The sequence below is a fragment of the Vipera berus genome (assembly GCF_964194415.1).
Source record: "Vipera berus genome assembly, chromosome: 2".
Taxonomy (NCBI): domain Eukaryota; kingdom Metazoa; phylum Chordata; class Lepidosauria; order Squamata; family Viperidae; genus Vipera; species Vipera berus.
This window is the reverse complement of record NC_138203.1, coordinates 70,784,387-70,798,733: the sequence shown is the minus strand read 5'-3', so window position 1 is coordinate 70,798,733 and position 14,347 is coordinate 70,784,387. Positions and strand designations below refer to the sequence as shown.

At 37.4% G+C, this 14,347-nt stretch overlaps 1 protein-coding gene across 1 annotated transcript in view; it reads right to left on the bottom strand.

Annotated features, from left to right (window-relative positions):
* Positions 1–14,347, bottom strand: part of LOC308663837 (transient receptor potential cation channel subfamily M member 3-like) — a gene marked incomplete at both ends in the record, with an annotated part of 274,581 nt that overhangs the window by 25,092 nt on the left and 235,142 nt on the right. The window contains 2 exons of the mRNA XM_081320572.1: positions 5,011–5,135; positions 6,607–6,820. Coding sequence (XP_081176698.1) covers positions 5,011–5,135; positions 6,607–6,820 — 339 coding nt within the window. The remainder of the gene's footprint in view (positions 1–5,010; positions 5,136–6,606; positions 6,821–14,347) is intronic.

Here is a 14,347-nt window from a genome sequence, read left to right as displayed (position 1 = left end):
GAGATATTGTATTATTAATTAGATGGTTTAATATGGTGGGAAATAGATAACTTTTAGGAAATAGAACAAGGCTATATTCAAATAGATAAGATGTGTATTTTGAATATTAGATTCTGTTATGAATTGAGATAAGGGAAACTTTGGCTACCTACAGCCTGGAAATTAGAAAATATCAAATGTTAAATTTCAATATTGATGGGAAACTAGAAATTGGGAAAAAATCAATAATAGGACATTGATTGTCTATAAAGATTGAATGTAAAAGTAATTAAGATATGCATAAGCTAAAATGTATTGATAAATATAATAATGATGTTTTTACTTAGTTGATATAATAAGAACTGTATTAGCTTAAATACGAGATAGTAGATATTAAGGGAAAAAGAGAGGAAACATTTGATGTTCTAAGTTGAGATTTGTACTAAAGATTTTTGTATGTTATTGAACTATTGATTAACCCAGCCACCACGTTGCTTTTTTAAATATTTAGGTGTAAAATTGAAAAATTAATAAAATATTATTAAAAAAAGAAACAATTCCTATCTTCCACATGACAGCCCTTAAACACACACCTATTGTGTCTCCCTGCAGACTTCTCTTCTACAGATAAAACATGCCCAATACGTCCAAGCATTCCTGATAGGTTTTCCCTTCCCTTTCCAATCTTGGTTGCTTTTTTCTCTACATTTTGTCAATGTTTTTATCCAAATGCAATGCTAGAAATGGACACAATATTCTAGGAGCAATTTGACCAGTGCCAAATAGAAACAATGGCTTCTCTTGACCGTGATCCCACTTCCCACTATACTGTTGAACAGTAAAGTTGTTCCTTCCATCTTTACATGCTCTAATTCCTAATGGGTTTCTGCTCATTATTCCAGCTTGCCAACATGCCCTCAGCTTAGGATAATGACCTCTAAAGTGTTTGCTATATTCTGATTTATAGAATAAAACAGTGTATCTTCTAACTCCTTCTTGTAATTATTTACAAATATGTTGAATATCAGAGGGTCTAAATGGAATCTTGCAAAATGCCACTCCAGGGGCTCTCTCCAGAATTACAAAGATAGTTGTTCAAACTTGGTCTGCATCCACCTAACATACTATATAATTAACTCAAATTTTCTTACCATCTTTATTTGAATCTTGGAGAGATTTTTGCTTTGCTTTGAAAGGAATGTTTTCACATGATGGTGAATATAGAGTATGTATGTTTTTATATTAAATCTCATTTTTTATTACGAAGTGCCAAGAATGGAATTCAGGTTTGGATTTCACTATATATTATAATAGATGTATATCTTGCCTTTATTTCATATAGGTCCAGGCGGTGTACACAATGCTTCCACTTCCCATTTCCCCTACAACAATAATCCTATGAGGTGAGTTGGAACAACACCCAAAGTCGCTCAGCTGCCTTTTATGCCTTCACAATCTTGCACTTTCTAGTCCAGCTCTTATCTCCTCCATCAAACTGGCTCTCGCAATTTAGCACTGGTCTAATATTATTTTAAATTTTAAATCCCTGAAAAATTTCTGCTCTAGCAAAATATTTGGTAATGCATGCCTGTGAAACTTGTGAGCTGGGATGTGAGAAATATGATTAGTTCAAAGAGCAGTGCTACTGAATTCTAGAGCTGCAAATCAAAGGCAATAAAACAATTTCTGACAGAGAGGATGAAAAGATAGATTTGCTATTATCCTTCTCCCATTAAAAAAAACAGATGATATCAACTCCATTACAGGAGAAATGGAGAACACAGCTGTTAGGTACCCAGGAGAAATGAAGCTGGATAACCTCCAGGAAAAGCATCAGATTTCCTTTATCTGTCTAACTTGCAGGCAGCAGTTCCAACTATCAAGGAAACTATGAATGCTGCAGCAGGTGTGTTAGTATGAATATGAAAAGCAAAATGAAAAAGCTTCCTTTTCTCCTTCAGATTAGTACATTTCAGCTTTAATCACAGAGAGAAGTGTCTGTGTCTTGACTGGGCGCCATTCAAAAATGATTTGAAGGAAATGCTTTGGACCTTGTGAGTGCAACACTCCTCTGCTATTCATTAAAGTAGCCTGACTTTTTTTTCCAGGTTTCTATGTAAGCCTGAAAGAAAGGCACCACTGCTTCAGGGAATCCACTCATTAAAGTTAACATGAAGCACTGTGTGATGTGTTTGGTTAAGAAGTTGGAGGCAGATGCTGTATTTATTTTTCCACACATGAAGAAACAAATTTCAGCCTTCAAATCTGAAATGCTATGTAGCCTTTCAGACACCTTCTCTCATCATTGAGGACTGCAACCAATATTTCTATCAAAAAAGGAATTTGGCCATATATTTACACTGCATTCAGTGTTGTGGTTTCCATGAAGCCTGGGAGTTCATGATAGCAATAGCACTTAGACTTATATATCTCTTTACAATGCTTTACAGCCCTCTCTAAGCAGTTTACAGAGTCAGCCTATTGCTCCCAACAATCTGGGTCCTCATTTTACCGATCTCGGAAGGATGGAAGGCTGAGTCAACCTTGAGCCGGTGAGACTCAAACTGCCAAACTACTGGCAGCCAGGAGTCAACAGAAGTAGCCTGCAGTACTGCATTCTAACCACTGTGCCACCAGGGCTCTAATGATATCTAAGTTTTCAGTAAATAAGAAATATGTTTGTCATTATACAGGGAAGACTGTTTGTCAAAGATCTATAATACCACAATGAAATAACTTTAACTCAAGATGTTGTACTTACAGTATACAGTATCTTCTATTTTGTCTAAAAACAGCCTCATCATAGTAACAAAATGATACTTCTCAATTCATGACTACAGAAGGCTTGGAGCATCACTTTGATATAGAAATGAAGTGAGAATCCCAAGAAAGGCTACTGAAATAGGTAAGTAGAACCAAATACTATTCTCTTCTGGGGAAAAAAATTAAGGAGCAAAAAACAAAATCTCAAATGATCCTACAATCCACTACAAGGGACTGTGTGTCTTTTCTTAATGCAAAGTTTCCTTGAAAGAGTAGCTTTTACTTCAGCAACAATTTTTTTAGGCACAGCAGTGGACATTTGGCTACCTCTGCCACCATTTATGGTTCTCTTATTTCCCCCTTTAATTACCATATTTAAGCTTACCCAACATGCTCCCACACTGAGAGATCAGGTCTTTTTTGTGAAAATGGGAATAATTATATTTTATTTGAAAATTCTTTTTCAACAAAAGCTCTTGAGGCTTTCTAGGAACTGAAAGGCAATCTTTCACATACAGTATTTGAAGCAAATACAGGTATATTCTCTTTTTTTAATTCCATTTATATCCCACCCTTCTCCGAAGACTCAGGGCGGCTTTACAAACTTAGCAGTAGCCTTCATTCTATGTATATGCCTGCTTATTAGGGCTTTCACACACCCCAAGCGGCATTATTACAAAGTCAGCTTATTACCCCCAACAATCTGGGTCCTCATTTTACCTACCTCGGAAGGATGGAAGGCTGAGTCAACCTTGAGCCTGGTGGGATGCGAACCTGCACTAATTGCAGGCAGCTGGTGTTACTTAAGGAGGCATTAGCCCACTGCTCCACCAAGGCTCAATTATCCCTACATAACTCACACATATAGCATAAATCAACAATGAGACAAATTTGCATGTGCTTTTTGACAATAGATTTGTTCAGAATCCTCTTATTCAATATTACCCAATGTCATGTTGTTTATTTTTGAATGTGTGAATAGAAGTAATAAATACTATATCAAATTTAATGGAATAGATATTATGCACATGCACAAGTATATGTATGCACTTGCATTTTGTTTTGCCACAGAAGACTACCCTGGCATATATTGTGGACTTAGTATGCAAAGAGTAGAGCAAAAAGCCAGTTATATTTCAGCGAAAAGAATCTCTCATACTTGCGTAAAAATTCTAGATTAATAGGATGCATTTGTTCAATCTCTAGCTTTGAACTTGTTTTATATTAAAGATTGTCCAATCCTAGTCCTTGTGGTTAAAGTTTATTTCATTGTTTAAGAACTGAGTGTCTTTTATTTCTTTGATATGTATTCTACTACATGTATGTGTTTTGCTGTCATGGTTCATTGCACTGTAAGCCATATGTTTAGACTGATTTGGTTGTTGTTATTATTATTATGCAGTAAATTACACTGAATTACAAATATTATGACTTAGTTGATATGAATGAAAAAATAGATCTCTTCATCATGAAAGTAATAACTGTAAGCTTAAAGAGACCGTGACAAAAAAAACCAAACAATTTTTTTCCTCCAGAATATGCCTTCTTATCCAGGCATATGACCCCTATGCCAACAGGGACATAGACACCAGTTATACTAATATGACAGACAAGTAAAGAGATGTGCCCAGAAACTCTAATTTTTTTACAGGAAAAACAGTGAAAATACCAGTGTTATTAAGAGATAAGTGAGTGGCACAAAGAACAAGAGGACTAGGAAAGTCTTATTGGCTTGGTTCACAGGTCAAATATGTGTATTAAGCTAAAGCTGGATTAAACCAAAATCTGCTTTAGGGGAGGTTTTAAGGAATGAAATAAATAGCTTAAGGCTCTGCAAATTCCTAAAAATGTAAAGCATAGGTAAAAGCCTTAGTTTCACCCAATTTGGGGAGCTTTGCCAACTGCAAAATGGATGGCAACCTCATGTAGTCTGCCAACAAAAATGGTACACTTATGGGTGAGGAGAATGAGCCAACATTCACAATACATGAGCCAACATTCACATTAGATGCCCAAATAATTTGAATTGTCCTTAATTAGTAAAAAAATGGATAGAACTAAATTGTCCATCCATAGAAGAATGTGTCCTTTAAATGATTAAATGAGGAACTACATTTTTTAAATTATCAAAACATCTAAGAAGAGTTATATATGCTCATACAAAGCATTCTGTTTTAATCTTGGTGTCATGGTAGATTCCTGGTTCAGAACTTGTGAAAATCTCAATATTTAAAACATAAATATTTTATAGATAAACAAGAGACTCACATCCTTGCCAATCAGGTCCTCTTGATTTTCTACGATTCCCCAGGGAGCTATTCCAATAGTGCATATCTTCCCTCTAGATTTCGAAGCATGGTCTTTTAGTGCATCACCAACATGCCGAATAACTCCTGAAAAAGAAATACTAGAATATGATAGGATGACATTAACATCTGCTATAAAAATGTCTGTAAGTTAAATTTTGAGATATGAAAATGAAAACATTATGAGTCAACAATAGATCAAGAAATTGCATTAAGATTTAAAGTTAAGGTGAGAAAGCCAACCACTATATAGTTCAAGAGTTTATGGAAAAAACTTTGGACATAAATAGAAAAAGTATAAGTTTTCTTAGAACTTTGTTCTAACATTGCCTTAAGTCACATTTTGATTTAACCTTGTTGAAACAACAAGGAAAAAAATGAAACATTAATCTTGCAGGTAAGTGATAACAGAATTCATGATCATAGCTAATTTATTACATGCATTCTTGCCTTTTTTTTCCTAATCCCAAGTAGGGATACAGAATTTGTGGTGATCTTGATGTTTTAGGACTGCAACCCTCAGCAGCCTCAGCAGTATGGCAATGGTGAGGTATGCTGAAAACTGTAGTTCAGTATCACTTGGATCACAGACTTGGTCTCTGATTTAGGATTAGGTCTTTTGTCTTTTTGATTTAAACAGGCTTCCATTAGCCAAGCTAATTTAGATTGTACAATTTTTGACAGAGTGAATGTTGGAGTTAAGCTAAGAGGATACTGGAAGAATAATCATATTAATTTGTACACTGAGTTGCAATATAAAGTGTCCATATATGTAAGGGACACAAAATGAATGATGGTTATCAATACCTTATGAAGATCCTTCCATTTCTGTGTACTGTAAATATGAGGCACACATGAAGATTTTAAATGCATACTCTCCATGCAGATAACAGAAATATTAATTTTTCTCACCCCTGAGTTCTACCTATCCAATCCATTATTGTGAAGTTAAAGTGTCAAAAATAAAAATAAACATAAAAGGGTGGGGTAGCATGGTCCAATGTTTACCTGCCTGTCTGCCAGTTCTATATCTTTGTAGTCTGTTCAATACACTGATGTTAATTTCAATTTAGGAAGACACTTTTAATAAATTATTTCCATCCTCTGGAGTTGCATTAAACCACCATCAGTGTCATGGCTTTTTGCTCTTTGTCCATGGTTATTGTCTTTGCTGCTTTTTTAACAAGCAGCAAAGCAAGCATCAGGCAACTGGCAGGCAAGCAAGCAGCAGGCATTTAACCCTATTCTCCCCTCCAGAGCAGTATCCTGACAAATATTGTTAATGGACCTTTCCTTCCAATGAGAATAACAACAAGGGTGGGGTGGAGGTTATAATCATGTCATTAAGAGATGACTTTTATTTTTTTCCAGTTCCTGCTTGGAATTCTATTTTGGTTATCTACATTTTCATAAAAGATATGCATGCTAAATGAAAATGCCTATCATTTAATGTAATGTTTATAAAAAAGAAGTGAAGGAATGTGCAGCAATATATTTCTTTGACAAGCCTTCTGAGATATACTTGCTCCAGTGATTTTCCCTTGACAGTTTTTATTACCTGTATTTACTCCGCCTGTAAATATCCATGCTCCAGTTGTCATAGCAGCTTTAATGAGGCCTTTCCCAAATACTTGTTTGAGTTTTGGTTGCAGTTCAAAATTCTGGAGACCTCCATGTACTGAGATGAGGAGTTTCGGTAGTTCAAGCTGCCATTCCTTGGTCATCAGGTGTAGAAGAAGATCAGGTTTTGTGTCAAAAGACACCCGCACATACTAGAGAGCAAGGAGCATTGATTGAAAATGAAAAAAAAAGTTAAGTTGTAATAAGCATATTGATTCTGTAACATGAAAAGGTAAGAATATTATGTATGTTCATCATCTTTAGTTAACCAAATATTAAAAAGAAAAAAATAAGAAAAAAATAGCTAAATGGAAATTGTATCATGGGTTTTCTTTTTTGTATTAAAGTAGTACAATTCCATGAAATTGTTGTATGTTCTCCATGGTTATAAGATAAAATAACAGTTTACAACTAGTTACAAATATGTGTATGTAAGGTAGCTAGCACTGAACCAGAAGATTTCGTTTCATTTCAAGGTAGATGTCATGCTTAATTAAAAATGGTTGTGAAGAATATGCCACCTCAGTACTTGGGGTATTGACCCTTTGGATCAGCTTATGAGAAAATAGTTTCCCATCATCTGTCCTTACCAATGGTTCATTAATTTAACTCTGAATTAATTATTTTAATCTGTAGCAATGCTAGTGGTTTGTAAATGCTGACATAGAATGCATTTATTTATTATCCCTCTTTATTATTTTTTATAAATAACTCAAGGTGGCCAATATACACAATATTCCTTCTTGCTATTTTCTTCACAACACAACAATATGAGGTTGGTTGGGTTGAAAGAGAGTGAGTGACTCAAGGTCACATAGCTGGCTTTCATGGCTAAGCTGGAACTAAACTCAATATGCTGTTTTCAGAGTGAGCACCTTAACCACTGCACCAAACTGAAAGTCACTCATTGGGGGAGCTAGCAATGGAACATGGGCACTAATGTAGCATCTTCAGTTTATCTATTTCACAGTTGAATGTGTAAACGTTGAAGTGTAAACGTTGTCTTAGTATGAAAAGCCTATCAGCAAAAATAATTTGCCAGTAATGGGAAGAAATGTGTTGCAGTTAAATGAGACAGGTTTTTTTTTACCCAAACAATATTCTATTAAATATTTACATAGCATAAGATCAAGAGAACCTTAAAAATATCTTGGAGGTGGGAGATACTTCCAATGTAATCTATTGAATCCCATGTATAGATTTAGGACAAATGGGGAGGAAGCTAACCACCAGACTGCAAGAACCCAAGTGAGTGGTTAGACGAGGAGACCCAAACTCCTTGGTAGCCTCACACTGCAATGAACAAGGACACACATTCAATTTTGCAGCTACTAAGATTGTCAGATGGGCAGGCACAAAAATAACCAGGGAAGTGATTGAAGCCTGGGAAACAGGCCCCTCGTCAGTCAACAGGAGTGCTGATTTATCACCAGCCTATCAAGTACTTAGAAGATGAGGGTTAGGTAACACAAGCAAATGATGGCTAATGACTTAAAAGCCAGCCATCAACAAACCCCAATCAACCTCTAAAAAGCTACATACAACAGGCACTATAAATACCACACACAGAACAGCCCACACTCTGCTAGAGAGATGCTCTCCGAAGATGGGGTTCAGCAGGAGTCCGAAAGCTCGGAAGACTAAACCTCTGCTCCCAGTGATCGACCCAGATTGGATCCTGCAACATTATCCTGGGACATATATATGAACCTTCATTTGTGAAAGTCTTAAAACTTACTCAGCATGCTGATTACCATTTTGAATAGATAATTTCCAAATAGCAGTAATACAATGAATTACCAACTTTCCAAGATTGTGAAATACATAGAATAGGTTACGAGTTGTTTTAAGAAAATTACTGCTACCTTTATACAGGGAAACTGTTTCTATCTCCATGGCAGTAATCATCCCAAAGAAAGAAAAAATGGATTATGTAAGCCAAGGTCCATTCATGTAAGGACAAAGGAATAAATCTGTGCAATGTATTTGACAAAGCATTTCATGTGAAAGCAAAACAGCATCCTGAATTTGCCTCTTGAATAGGCTATACAAGCTATTGGATCCTCCCTAAACATTGGTGTGACTGTTTCGAGGATCTCTCTAGTCTTCTGATGTATGTATGTACGTATGTGTGTGCATGTGCATGTGTGTATGTATGAATACTCAGATGCTGCTTTCCTCAAATGATCTGCATATGCCTCTAAACCCAATTGTTATTATGTCTTTAAGAAGTTGCCATTTAATGATATTTTGAGTTTATAATAGTCTTTTAACTACCATTTATTGAATCAAGACAACTTCAAACATGGATTTAGGAAGCTTTTAGATTTTTACTGTAAGGCTATAGTAAATTATATTAGAAGTTGAGCTGAAGGAAAAGGCATGAGAAGTGGGATGGATATGAATCTAAGGTCAGCAAATTTAACAATAAACAATTTCTCATTACTCTAAACACCATAATTATCTTTCAGATTCTCTCATTTAACACAAAATAATGTTGGAATTTGACATTTTTTGGGACTAGCATTATTGCTTCTACAATAAAACAAATTACACAGTTGAAATATATGCCAGAATATTATTTGCCTTCCATTTACAATTATATAATCTGTAGCATAACATAAAAACTGGTCTGGTAATATCCATAACAAAGAAACCCACAAAGTTTGGTAGCACCCATAATCCTTAAGAATAATGAACATAGTGTGACACCAAAAGCACAGGTGCTTCTGGGGAATGGAAGAAAGGCAGGAGAAGGTAAGCAACAAAACTTATATTATGGTGCCAAACCTACAATATGCATAACTGTTGGGATGCAAGTATCCAGGTCTGAGTCTGGCACTATAATGACATTGCACATGTCATCATTCTTACATAATCCCAGTTTGCTGCAGATGCCTGTAGCAGCATGTTTGCTGAATTGTATGTAAATGGAATTGCAAGTTCAATGCCTCCTTGATTATTTAAAACATTTATATAGCCCTCCATCTTTTAATCAACTATGAACAACTCCCAATCAAAAATTAAGATATATAAAATTATATTAAAGCTATAAAGCTCAACCAATTAAGACACTAAAAACAACAAAACACGGTGCCAAATCAGTTCTATTATGGGATTATCTAGTCTTCTTCCAATACTTGGAGGAAAAGCCAGGTCTTCAAAGCCTTATTGTGGACACTTGCCAAACTTCAGGGGAGCATAGTGTTTCATAAGGCAAGGGCTGCCATGGAAAAGTCATGCTTCCTAGCTCCCATCAGATGGCAGTATTTAATTTAATTTAATTGAATTGAATTGAATTTATATACCGCCCTTTCCCGTAGGACTCAGGGCAGTTTACAGGGCATAAAAAACGTCAATACAAAAATTAAGAACAATTAAAAGATTAAACTAAATCCCTGAAAAATATAAAACATATAAAACCCTATTTAAAAGCCCGATTAAAACTCAGCCTGGGCTGGAAAGCTCGAAGAGCCAGGTCTTCAGGTCTCGGCGAAATGATCGGGGGCAGTCCTAAGCTCCACGGACAGCTGGTTCCAAAGGGCAGGCGCACCCACTGAGAAGGCCCTCCCCCTGGGTGTTATCCGCCGGCATTCTTTTACCGCCGGCACCCTGAGAAGGCCCTCCCTGTGGGAGCGCACAGGACGAAGGGAACTTGATGCCGGCAGCAGGGAAGGGACCAGGGCTTTTTTTTGTCATAGAACGCCCAGAACGGAGTTCCAGCACCTTTTTTGGATGGAACCTTGTAGGGTAGGCAAGGGGGGTAGTAAGACATGTGTGAGTTCCAGCACCTTTTTCTTTTACAAAAAAAGCACTGGAAGGGACTAAGAGCATGCCCACCCTATCTGACTTGGTAGGACATATGTCTTTAGGGAAAGGTAGTCCTGAAGATAACCTGTCCCTGTGCCATATAGACAGAGTGATGATCATCACCTTGAATTATACCTGGAAAGTGCAGCTGGCGCAACAGAGGTGTTATGTGGGCAAACCTAGGGGCCCCCATTACTATGTGCACTGCTGCACTCTGGAGAAGTTGAAGTTTCTGTGTGGTCATCAAGGGCAGCTCTGTTATACCATACTTATTCTACACTGTTACATTGTAATAATAAATTCATAAATCTTTCTCTCTCTTCTCTGTCTATATATATATATATATATATATATATATATATATATATATATATATATATATATATATATATATATATATATATATATATATATATATATATATATATATGTAGGTCTAGAGTCTCGGGTTTCTTCCCGCGTTCCTTTCATCTTCAGAAAGTTGTGGCGACGTTTCGACGAAATCCCATCCGTCATCATCAGGCCGGAGTATTCCTCCTGCTGCTTTCAGGAGCAATGCGTGGTCTGTCTGTTCCTTTCCTTCCAACTGCCGGTGGGGCTGTGTTCCGACTGGGTGGAGGCGTGGCTGCTTTCTGATTGGGTGGGGGTGTCATCCGACTGGGTGGAGGCGTGGTTGTCTTCTGATTGAGTGGAGGCGTGTCTGTCTTCTGATTGGGTGGATGTGTGGTTGTCTTCCGATTGGTTGGAGGCGTGGCTGTCTTCTGATTGGGTGGGGTGTGTTCTGAATGGGTGGGGTTTTTTGTTGTGTCGTAATATCCTGAGTGTTGTGATTTGGTGTCTTGAGGAGTGGGCTGTGTAGTGGCCTCCAAAGCTTTGGCTTGGCTCCGAGTTCGAGGACCCGCCATGCATCTCTGGTATGGGTCAGTCAGGTTCGTGTGTGCGTTCTTCTGCTTGGGTGATAGCACTTTTGCTTGACTTGTTCTGTCTTCTGTGTGGGAGAGTTTTTGTTCTGGGTGTGGATGAGTCTTGCTGGGGCTGGTGGCATTTGGGGTTGTTTGTTGGTTTTTTAAATCCTTGTTTGCTGAAATTCGTTTGTCTATCAATGCTGGTTTCCAAATGGCATGTAGGCGGGAGGTGTCGTCTCGCTTGTTCATACTGTCTGGGTGTTTTTCTATTTCAATGGCTTCTCTGATTATTCTGCTATTGAGATGTTCTATTTTGGCGATTGTTTTTGTACCTTCAAAATTGATGTTGTGTCCTGTAGTGTTTATGTGTTGTACTAGTGAAGATGTTCGATTTTTCTTCTGTACCGAGTTCTTATGTTCTTCTACACGTACCTCTATTCTTCTGTTAGTCTGTCCGATGTATGTTGCTGGACAGGAGGCGCATGGGATTTGGTATATGCCCTGGTTTTCCAGTTCTATTTTGTCTTTGGGATTTCTCAGGATGGTTGATATCTTTCTGTCAGTGTTAAATGCGGTTTTGATGTTATGTTTGCGTAGTACTTTACTGATTTTGTCGGTTGTTCCTTTTATGTAGGGCAAGATGGCTCGTCCGTTGTTCTGTTCTTCTTCTTGGATGTTTTTCTGTTTCGGAGTCCGCTGCTGAATTATATTGGTGATTTTGTTTTTTTGGAACTTGTTTGCTGTCAATATGTCTGTCAGGGTGTGTAGTTCTGTTTGTATATGTGTTTCATCTGCAAGGCGTCTGGTTCTTGTTATTAGTGTTTTGGCTACTGAATTTATTTGTGCTGGGTGATGATGTGATTGCGCATTGAGGTAACGGTTGGTGTGTGTTTTCTTTCGGTAGACTGTGTGTCCTAGAGTTCCATTTTGTTTTTTGTATATAAGTACATCCAGGAAAGGTAACTGGTTGTTTGTTTCAATCTCCATGGTGAATTTTATTTTGGGATGTAGGCTATTCAGGTGTGTTAGGAAGTTTTCTAGCTCCTTTCTTCCGTGGGGCCAGATCACGAAGGTGTCATCCACATATCTGAGCCACAGTTTTGGTTTGTTTGTAGTCTTTTCTAGAGCGTTAGTTTCAAATTCTTCCATGAAAAGGTTGGCGATAACTGGTGATAGAGGGGATCCCATTGGTGCACCTTCTATTTGTTTGTATCTCTGGCCTCTGTGTATGAAGTATGTGTTTGATAAGCAGTGTTCTGCTAGTTCTATAATATGGTTTGGTGGTTGGTATTTGCTTCTTATTGTTGATAGAGCTTCTTGGACTGGCACCTGGGTGAATAGTGATACCACATCGAAGCTGACTAGCAAGTCTTTTTGGTCTATCTGTAGATTTTTCACTAAATTCACCCAATACTATGGGACAAAGTGAAACAACTGGCGGTTTGGAGAGCAGAAACAGAGACCATCTATAAAAACAACAGACATTCAAAGAAACTCAAACAATTAGAGAACTACAACAACCAAACAACCACACCACAACAACATCTACAAGAAGTAGTGCATAACATCTCCCACAGAAGACTAACAACAGCAGAAACAAACGTCCTAGCAAAAGGTTTCAACTTCGCTGTTGCACCAAAGAAAATTCCCACAGAAACCATCATATGTGGAGTGGAAACCAGCTTAACTAAACTCAATACAGACGAAGCAGACCAAGTCAGACATGAAGTCACCCACATCCTATGCACAAGCAAACCACCCAAAAGCAACCTAACAAAAGAAGAACAAGCAGCATTGCAAAACCTAAGAAAAGACAACAGCATAATCATACTACCAGCAGATAAAGGCAATGCTACAGTGGTAATGGACACATCGGACTATGAAGAGAAACTGTCCAACTTACTCAAAGAAACTACATACAAACCTATATATACAGATCCCACAACCTATCTAGAAAAGACCACCAAGAAAAAGATAAAATCAACTTCTATAAGCCAAGAAATCCAACAAACAATCATTCCTAGGGAGAAGTCATCCAGATGCCCAAAACTATATGGCCTCCCCAAAATACACAAAGATGGAATCCCACTAAGACCCATAGTAAGTTCTATAGGCTCACCACTACAAAACTTAGCTAAATACCTAGCAAAACAATTACAACCTCTAGCAGAAATGGCAGCTTCATATGTCCAAAACTCATACCACTTTATAGAATTAGTGAAAAATCTACAGATAGACCAAAAAGACTTGCTAGTCAGCTTCGATGTGGTATCACTATTCACCCAGGTGCCAGTCCAAGAAGCTCTATCAACAATAAGAAGCAAATACCAACCACCAAACCATATTATAGAACTAGCAGAACACTGCTTATCAAACACATACTTCATACACAGAGGCCAGAGATACAAACAAATAGAAGGTGCACCAATGGGATCCCCTCTATCACCAGTTATCGCCAACCTTTTCATGGAAGAATTTGAAACTAACGCTCTAGAAAAGACTACAAACAAACCAAAACTGTGGCTCAGATATGTGGATGACACCTTCGTGATCTGGCCCCACGGAAGAAAGGAGCTAGAAAACTTCCTAACACACCTGAATAGCCTACATCCCAAAATAAAATTCACCATGGAGATTGAAACAAACAACCAGTTACCTTTCCTGGATGTACTTATATACAAAAAACAAAATGGAACTCTAGGACACACAGTCTACCGAAAGAAAACACACACCAACCGTTACCTCAATGCGCAATCACATCATCACCCAGCACAAATAAATTCAGTAGCCAAAACACTAATAACAAGAACCAGACGCCTTGCAGATGAAACACATATACAAACAGAACTACACACCCTGACAGACATATTGACAGCAAACAAGTTCCAAAAAAACAAAATCACCAATATAATTCAGCAGCGGACTCCGAAACAGAAAAACATCCAAGAAGAAGAACAGAACAAC